Source organism: Oncorhynchus mykiss, chromosome 21, assembly GCF_057628025.1.
Source record: "Oncorhynchus mykiss isolate SJ-2025 chromosome 21, ASM5762802v1, whole genome shotgun sequence".
Classification (NCBI taxonomy): domain Eukaryota; kingdom Metazoa; phylum Chordata; class Actinopteri; order Salmoniformes; family Salmonidae; genus Oncorhynchus; species Oncorhynchus mykiss.
This window is the reverse complement of record NC_143042.1, coordinates 56,657,501-56,667,500: the sequence shown is the minus strand read 5'-3', so window position 1 is coordinate 56,667,500 and position 10,000 is coordinate 56,657,501. Positions and strand designations below refer to the sequence as shown.

The window sequence follows — 10,000 nt, the reverse complement described above, 5'->3', positions numbered from 1 at the left end:
TGACTATTTGCATTGTGAGGTCTACAGCTGACTATTTGCATTGTGAGGTCTACAGCTGACTATTTGCATTGTGAGGTCTACAGCTGACTATTTACATTGTGAGGTCTACAGCTGACTATTTACATTGTGAGGTCCACAGCTGACTATTTGCATTGTGAGGTCTACAGCTGACTATTTGCATTGTGAGGTCTACAGCTGACTATTTGCATTGTGAGGTCTACAGCTGACTATTTACATTGTGAGGTCCACAGCTGACTATTTGCATTGTGAGGTCCACAGCTGACTATTTACATTGTGAGGTCCACAGCTGACTATTTGCATTGTGAGGTCTACAGCTGACTATTTGCATTGTGAGGTCTACAGCTGACTATTTGTATTGTGAGGTCTACAGCTGACTATTTGCATTGTGAGGTCTACAGCTGACTATTTGCATTGTGAGTTCTACAGCTGACTATTTGCATTGTGAGGTCTACAGCTGACTATTTGCATTGTGAGGTCTACAGCTGACTATTTGCATTGTGAGGTCTACAGCTGACTATTTGCATTGTGAGGTCTACAGCTGACTATTTGCATTGTGAGGTCTACAGCTGACTATTTGCATTGTGAGGTCTACAGCTGACTATTTACATTGTGAGGTCTACAGCTGACTATTTGCATTGTGAGGTCCACAGCTGACTATTTACATTGTGAGGTCTACAGCTGACTATTTACATTGTGAGGTCTACAGCTGACTATTTACATTGTGAGGTCTACAGCTGACTATTTACATTGTGAGGTCCACAGCTATTTGCATTGTGAGGTCCACAGCTGACTATTTGCATTGTGAGTCTACAGCTGACTATTTGCATTGTGAGGTCTACAGCTGACTATTTGCATTGTGAGGTCCACAGCTGACTATTTGCATTGTGAGGTCTACAGCTGACTATTTACATTGTGAGGTCCACAGCTGACTATTTGCATTGTGAGGTCTACAGCTGACTATTTGCATTGTGAGGTCTACAGCTGACTATTTGCATTGTGAGGTCTACAGCTGACTATTTGCATTGTGAGGTCTACAGCTGACTATTTGCATTGTGAGGTCTACAGCTGACTATTTGCATTGTGAGGTCTACAGCTGACTATTTGCATTGTGAGGTCTACAGCTGACTATTTGCATTGTGAGGTCCACAGCTGACTATTTGCATTGTGAGGTCTACAGCTGACTATTTGCATTGTGAGGTCTACAGCTGACTATTTACATTGTGAGGTCTACAGCTGACTATTTACATTGTGAGGTCCACAGCTGACTATTTGCATTGTGAGGTCTACAGCTGACTATTTGCATTGTGAGGTCTACAGCTGACTATTTGCATTGTGAGGTCTACAGCTGACTATTTGCATTGTGAGGTCTACAGCTGACTATTTGCATTGTGAGGTCTACAGCTGACTATTTACATTGTGAGTCTACAGCTGACTATTTACATTGTGAGGTCTACAGCTGACTATTTACATTGTGAGGTCTACAGCTGACTATTTGCATTGTGAGGTCCACAGCTGACTATTTGCATTGTGAGGTCTACAGCTGACTATTTGCATTGTGAGGTCTACAGCTGACTATTTGCATTGTGAGGTCTACAGCTGACTATTTGCATTGTGAGGTCCACAGCTGTTGTATTCGTCACTTGCGACAAATAACATTTGATTTGATTTTGATTTGATAGATATACATCTTTTGAAAATACATGTTCCTTCATTATATTCCGCTACCCCGACCTCCCCTCCCCTAATTGGAGTAAACTAATGAACTTCCAGGTTATACATACAATATTATGGACACATTATATTACACTCTATTACTGATGTCCTTCCTCTACCCTCAACCTCTCCCATCTATTACTGATGTCCTTCCTCTACCCTCAACCATCTATTACTGATGTCCTTCCTCTACCCTAAACCATCTATTACTGATGTCCTTCCTCTACCCTCAACCATCTATTACTGATGTCCTTCCTCTACCCTCAACCTCTATTACTGATGTCCTTCCTCTACCCTCAACCGCTCCCATCTATTACTGATGTCCTTCCTCTACCCTCAACCATCTATTACTGATGTCCTTCCTCTACCCTCAACCGCTCCCATCTATTACTGATGTCCTTCCTCTACCCTCAACCATCTATTACTGATGTCCTTCCTCTACCCTCAACCGCTCCCATCTATTACTGATGTCCTTCCTCTACCCTCAACCATCTATTACTGATGTCCTTCCTCTACCCTCAACCGCTCCCATCTATAACTGATGTCCTTCCTCTACCCTCAACCATCTATTACTGATGTCCTTCCTCTACCCTCAACCATCTATTACTGATGTCCTTCCTCTACCCTAAACCATCTATTACTGATGTCCTTCCTCTACCCTCAACCATCTATTACTGATGTCCTTCCTCTACCCTCAACCTCTATTACTGATGTCCTTCCTCTACCCTCAACCTCTATTACTGATGTCCTTCCTCTACCCTCAACCATCTATTACTGATGTCCTTCCTCTACCCTCAACCATCTATTACTGATGTCCTTCCTCTACCCTCAACCATCTATTACTGATGTCATTCCTCTACCCTCAACCTCTCCCATCTATTACTGATGTCCTTCCTCTACCCTCAACCATCTATTACTGATGTCACTCCTCTACCCTCAACCATCTATTACTGATGTCATTCCTCTACCCTCAACCATCTATTACTGATGTCCTTCCTCTACCCTCAACCATCTATTACTGATGTCATTCCTCTACCCTCAACCTCTCCCATCTATTACTGATGTCCTTCCTCTACCCTCAACCATCTATTACTGATGTCATTCCTCTACCCTCAACCTCTCCCATCTATTACTGATGTCCTTCCTCTACCCTCAACCGCTCCCATCTATTACTGATGTCCTTCCTCTACCCTCTCCCATCTATAACTGATGTCCTTCCTCTACCCTCAACCATCTATTACTGATGTCATTCCTCTACCCTCAACCATCTATTACTGATGTCCTTCCTCTACCCTCAACCATCTATTACTGATGTCATTCCTCTACCCTCAACCTCTCCCATCTATTACTGATGTCCTTCCTCTACCCTCAACCATCTATTACTGATGTCCTTCCTCTACCCTCAACCATCTATTACTGATGTCCTTCCTCTACCCTCAACCATCTATTACTGATGTCCTTCCTCTACCCTCAACCTCTATTACTGATGTCCTTCCTCTACCCTCAACCTCTATTACTGATGTCCTTCCTCTACCCTCAACCGCTCCCATCTATTACTGATGTCCTTCCTCTACCCTCAACCATCTATTACTGATGTCCTTCCTCTACCCTCAACCATCTATTACTGATGTCCTTCCTCTACCCTCAACCATCTATTACTGATGTCCTTCCTCTACCCTCAACCTCTCCCATCTATTACTGATGTCCTTCCTCTACCCTCAACCATCTATTACTGATGTCCTTCCTCTACCCTCAACCTCTCCCATCTATTACTGATGTCCTTCATCTACCCTCAACCATCTATTACTGATGTCCTTCCTCTACCCTCAACCTCTATTACTGATGTCCTTCCTCTACCCTCAACCATATATTACTGATGTCCTTCCTCTACCCTCAACCTCTATTACTGATGTCCTTCCTCTACCCTCAACCATCTATTACTGATGTCCATCCTCTACCCTCAACCTCTATTACTGATGTCCTTCCTCTACCCTCAACCTCTCCCATCTATAACTGATGTCCTTCCTCTACCCTCAACCATCTATAACTGATGTCCTTCCTCTACCCTCAACCTCTCCCATCTATTACTGATGTCCTTCCTCTACCCTCAACATCTATTACTGATGTCCTTCCTCTACCCTCAACCATCTATTACTGATGTCCTTCCTCTACCCTCAACCATCTATTACTGATGTCCTTCCTCTACCCTCAACCATCTATTACTGATGTCCTTCCTCTACCCTCAACCTCTCCCATCTATTACTGATGTCCTTCCTCTACCCTCAACCATATATTACTGATGTCCTTCCTCTACCCTCAACCATCTATTACTGATGTCCTTCCTCTACCCTCAACCATCTATTACTGATGTCCTTCCTCTACCCTCAACCATCTATTACTGATGTCCTTCCTCTACCCTCAACCATCTATTACTGATGTCATTCCTCTACCCTCAACCTCTCCCATCTATTACTGATGTCCTTCCTCTACCCTCAACCATCTATTACTGATGTCCTTCCTCTACCCTCAACCTCTCCCATCTATTACTGATGTCCTTCCTCTACCCTCAACCATCTATTACTGATGTCCTTCCTCTACCCTCAACCATCTATTACTGATGTCCTTCCTCTACCCTCAACCTCTCCCATCTATTACTGATGTCCTTCCTCTACCCTCAACCATCTATAACTGATGTCCTTCCTCTACCCTCAACCTCAACCATCTATTACTGATGTCCTTCCTCTACCCTCAACCATATATTACTGATGTCCTTCCTCTACCCTCAACCTCTATTACTGATGTCCTTCCTCTACCCTCTCCCATCTATTACTGATGTCCTTCCTCTACCCTCAACCATCTATTACTGATGTTCTTCCTCTACCCTCAACCTCTATTACTGATGTCCTTCCTCTACCCTCAACCGCTCCCATCTATTACTGATGTCCTTCCTCTACCCTCTCCCATCTATAACTGATGTCCTTCCTCTACCCTCAACCATCTATTACTGATGTTCTTCCTCTACCCTCAACCTCTATTACTGATGTCCTTCCTCTACCCTCAACCATCTATTACTGATGTCCTTCCTCTACCCTCAACCTCTATTACTGATGTCCTTCCTCTACCCTCAACCGCTCCCATCTATTACTGATGTCCTTCCTCTACCCTCAACCATCTATTACTGATGTCCTTCCTCTACCCTCAACCTCTATTACTGATGTCCTTCCTCTACCCTCAACCTCTCCCATCTGTTACTGATGTCCTTCCTCTACCCTCAACCATCTATTACTGATGTCCTTCCTCTACCCTCAACCTCTCCCATCTATTACTGATGTCCTTCCTCTACCCTCAACCATCTATTACTGATGTCCTTCCTCTACCCTCAACCTCTATTACTGATGTTCTTCCTCTACCCTCAACCATATATTACTGATGTCCTTCCTCTACCCTCAACCTCTATTACTGATGTCCTTCCTCTACCCTCAACCATCTATTACTGATGTCCTTCCTCTACCCTCAACCTCTATTACTGATGTCCTTCCTCTACCCTCAACCTCTCCCATCTATAACTGATGTCCTTCCTCTACCCTCAACCATCTATAACTGATGTCCTTCCTCTACCCTCAACCATCTATTACTGATGTCCTTCCTCTACCCTCAACCATCTATAACTGATGTCCTTCCTCTACCCTCAACCTCTCCCATCTATTACTGATGTCCTTCCTCTACCCTCAACATCTATTACTGATGTCCTTCCTCTACCCTCAACCATCTATTACTGATGTCCTTCCTCTACCCTCAACCATCTATTACTGATGTCCTTCCTCTACCCTCTCCCATCTATAACTGATGTCCTTCCTCTACCCTCAACCATCTATTACTGATGTCCTTCCTCTACCCTATCCCATCTATAACTGATGTCCTTCCTCTACCCTCAACCTCTCCCATCTATTACTGATGTCCTTCCTCTACCCTCAACCATATATTACTGATGTCCTTCCTCTACCCTCAACCATCTATTACTGATGTCCTTCCTCTACCCTCAACCATCTATTACTGATGTCCTTCCTCTACCCTCAACCATCTATTACTGATGTCCTTCCTCTACCCTCAACCATCTATTACTGATGTCATTCCTCTACCCTCAACCTCTCCCATCTATTACTGATGTCCTTCCTCTACCCTCAACCATCTATTACTGATGTCCTTCCTCTACCCTCAACCTCTCCCATCTATTACTGATGTCCTTCCTTTACCCTCAACCATCTATTACTGATGTCCTTCCTCTACCCTCAACCATCTATTACTGATGTCCTTCCTCTACCCTCAACCTCTCCTATCTATTACTGATGTCCTTCCTCTACCCTCAACCATCTATAACTGATGTCCTTCCTCTACCCTCAACCTCAACCATCTATTACTGATGTCCTTCCTCTACCCTCAACCATATATTAATGATGTCCTTCCTCTACCCTCAACCTCTATTACTGATGTCCTTCCTCTACCCTCTCCCATCTATTACTGATGTCCTTCCTCTACCCTCAACCATCTATTACTGATGTTCTTCCTCTACCCTCAACCTCTATTACTGATGTCCTTCCTCTACCCTCAACCGCTCCCATCTATTACTGATGTCCTTCCTCTACCCTCTCCCATCTATAACTGATGTCCTTCCTCTACCCTCAACCATCTATTACTGATGTTCTTCCTCTACCCTCAACCTCTATTACTGATGTCCTTCCTCTACCCTCAACCATCTATTACTGATGTCCTTCCTCTACCCTCAACCTCTATTACTGATGTCCTTCCTCTACCCTCAACCGCTCCCATCTATTACTGATGTCCTTCCTCTACCCTCAACCATCTATTACTGATGTCCTTCCTCTACCCTCAACCGCTCCCATCTATAACTGATGTCCTTCCTCTACCCTCTCCCATCTATAACTGATGTCCTTCCTCTACCCTCAACCATCTATAACTGATGTTCTTCCTCTACCCTCAACCTCTATTACTGATGTCCTTCCTCTACCCTCAACCATCTATTACTGATGTCCTTCCTCTACCCTCAACCATCTATTACTGATGTCCTTCCTCTACCCTCAACCATCTATTACTGATGTCCTTCCTCTACCCTCAACCATCTATTACTGATGTCCTTCCTCTACCCTCAACCATCTATTACTGATGTCATTCCTCTACCCTCAACCTCTCCCATCTATTACTGATGTCCTTCCTCTACCCTCAACCATCTATTACTGATGTCCTTCCTCTACCCTCAACCATCTATTACTGATGTCCTTCCTCTACCCTAAACCATCTATTACTGATGTCCTTCCTCTACCCTCAACCATCTATTACTGATGTCCTTCCTCTACCCTCAACCTCTATTACTGATGTCCTTCCTCTACCCTCAACCATCTATTACTGATGTCCTTCCTCTACCCTCAACCGCTCCCATCTATTACTGATGTCCTTCCTCTACCCTCAACCATCTATTACTGATGTCCTTCCTCTACCCTCAACCATCTATTACTGATGTCCTTCCTCTACCCTCAACCATCTATTACTGATGTCCTTCCTCTACCCTCAACCTCTCCCATCTATTACTGATGTCCTTCCTCTACCCTCAACCATCTATTACTGATGTCCTTCCTCTACCCTCAACCTCTATTACTGATGTCCTTCCTCTACCCTAAACCATCTATTACTGATGTCCTTCCTCTACCCTCAACCATCTATTACTGATGTCCTTCCTCTACCCTCAACCTCTATTACTGATGTCCTTCCTCTACCCTCAACCTCTCCCATCTATTACTGATGTCCTTCCTCTACCCTCAACCATCTATAACTGATGTCCTTCCTCTACCCTCAACCTCTATTACTGATGTCCTTCCTCTACCCTCAACCTCTATTACTGATGTCCTTCCTCTACCCTCAACCATCTATTACTGATGTCCTTCCTCTACCCTCAACCTCTCCCATCTATTACTGATGTCCTTCCTCTACCCTCAACCATCTATTACTGATGTTCTTCCTCTACCCTCAACCTCTCCCATCTATTACTGATGTCCTTCCAGTTCTATTTGCCATACATTTTTAACTGTGCTGTTTCACAAAAGTTCTGATCTTTTCTACTCTCATAGTTTCTACAGATATATATTTTTTAGCTGCATGTGTGACATAAATCCACCATTCCTATTGATGACATCATTTACCATTTTTTTAAAAAATGTTTTAATATAAATTAGTATATTTGAGTTTAACCACAATATTTGTTGGATTATTTGTTCTGTCTTTTCTGGTGGATTAAACATTGCAACCAACTTTCTGTGGCTCGTTTTAAAAAATATGGATATTTTTGGAGATGATTTATTTTTCAAATAACCGAAAGTAAGAGGTTGTAATGAAAAAGGACATTCTTGAACATGTGGTGAGACATTCTGATTAATCTGCTAGAGAACCCGTTTGGATTTAAGTTTTAACTTTTGAATGACTGACACCTTTAGTGAGAGATCTAATATTTTAATAGTTAATCATTTCTGCCCTCAAAATTCACATTCATTATATACATTTAACATTTTTATTTTTGTGGAGAGATTCTAATTGTGGTTTTAAAAGAAAACATGAATCATCAGAGTACAATGACACCTTTGTTTTTAAGCCCTTATAGTTAATTTGTATGCAATTCACATTTACAGTTATTCAAGATTTATTCAATATTTAAAAAGTATTCAAAATGTTTTTAACAGATATTTAGCATTTATTTATAATATTTATATACCATTTATATATTTAAAATGTATCTACATTATTTAATATTTATTTAACAACACACACTTCTGTCGCTACCTGTATCTCTTTAATGTCTTTTTCCTGTAGGTTCTGTAGTGGATCAATAAAGTTCTGTTTGACCTCCATATCCAGGGCATCCTTCACTTCCCCCAGCTCACCCATGCTCTCCCCAGCATCTAGGAGAGCCAGACCTGGAGGAGGGAGAGGGGAGGGAGAGGGGGAGGGAGGGAGGGGGAGGGAGAGGGAGGGAGGGAGGGAGGGGGGAGAGGGGGAGGGAGGGAGGGGGAGGGAGAGGGAGGGAGGGAGGGGGGGGGGAGGGAGGGAGGGGGAGGGAGAGGGAGGGAGGGAGGGGGGGGGGAGGGAGGGAGGGGGAGGGAGGGAGAGGGAGGGAGGGAGGGAGGAGAGGGGGAGGGAGGGAGGGGGAGGGAGAGGGAGGGAGGGAGGGGGGGGGGAGGGGGAGGGAGGGAGGGAGGGGGAGGGAGAGGGAGGGATGGGGGGGGAGAGGGGGAGGGAGGGAGGGGGAGGGAGAGGGAGGGAGGGAGGGAGGGGGGAGAGGGGGAGGGAGGGAGGGGGAGGGAGAGGGAGGGAGGGAGGGGGGGGGGGAGGGAGGGAGGGAGGGGGAGGGAGGGAGAGGGAGGGATGGGGGGGAGAGGGGGAGGGAGGGAGGGGAGAGGGGGAGGGGGAGGGAGAGAGGAAGAGGTGGAGGGAGGGAGAGGCGGAGGGAGGGAGAGGGGGGGAGGGGGATGGAGGGAGGGAGGTAGGGAGGGAGGGAGGGAGGGGAGAGGGGGAGGGGGAGGGAGAGAGGAAGAGGTGGACGGAGGGAGAGGCGGAGGGAGGGAGAGGGGGGAGGGAGGGAGGGAGGGAGGGGGTGGGAGAGGCAGAGGGGAAGGAGAGGGGGAGGGAGGGAGAGAGGAGGGAGAGGGAGGGAGAGGGAGGGAGAGGGAGAGGGGGAGGGAGAGGCGGAGGGAGGGAGAGGGGGGGAGGGAGGGAGGGAGGGGGTGGGAGAGGGAGAGGCGGAGGGAGGGAGAGGGGGGGAGGGGGAGGGAGGGAGGGAGGGAGGGAGGGAGGGAGGGAGGGAGGGAGGGGGTGGGAGAGGCAGAGGGGAAGGAGAGGGGAAGGGAGGGAGAGAGGAGGGAGAGGGAGGGAGAGGGGGGGAGGGGGAGGGAGGGAGGGAGGGAGGGAGGGAGGGAGGGAGGGAGGGAGGGAGGGGGTGGGAGAGGCAGAGGGGAAGGAGAGGGGGAGGGAGGGAGAGAGGAGGGAGAGGGAGGGAGAGGGAGGGAAGGAGAGGGGGAGGGAGGGAGGGGGAGAGGGAGGGAGAGGGAGGGAAGGAGAGGGGGAGGGAGGGAGGGAGAGGGGGAGGGAGGGAGGGGGAGAGGTGACGATTGACGTATTAATTCCGGTTACAAGTTAAAATAGAAACAACTCAAATGTGTGTGTGTGTGTCTGTGATGCAGTGTGTGTGTGTGTATGTGTGTCT

General features: G+C 46.4%; 1 protein-coding gene across 1 annotated transcript in view; it reads right to left on the bottom strand.

Annotated features, from left to right (window-relative positions):
* Positions 1-10,000, bottom strand: part of LOC118942972 (endophilin-A1-like) — a 26,328-nt gene that overhangs the window by 10,548 nt on the left and 5,780 nt on the right. The window contains exon 5 of the mRNA XM_090214945.1: positions 8,581-8,714. Coding sequence (XP_090071071.1) covers positions 8,581-8,714 — 134 coding nt within the window. The remainder of the gene's footprint in view (positions 1-8,580; positions 8,715-10,000) is intronic.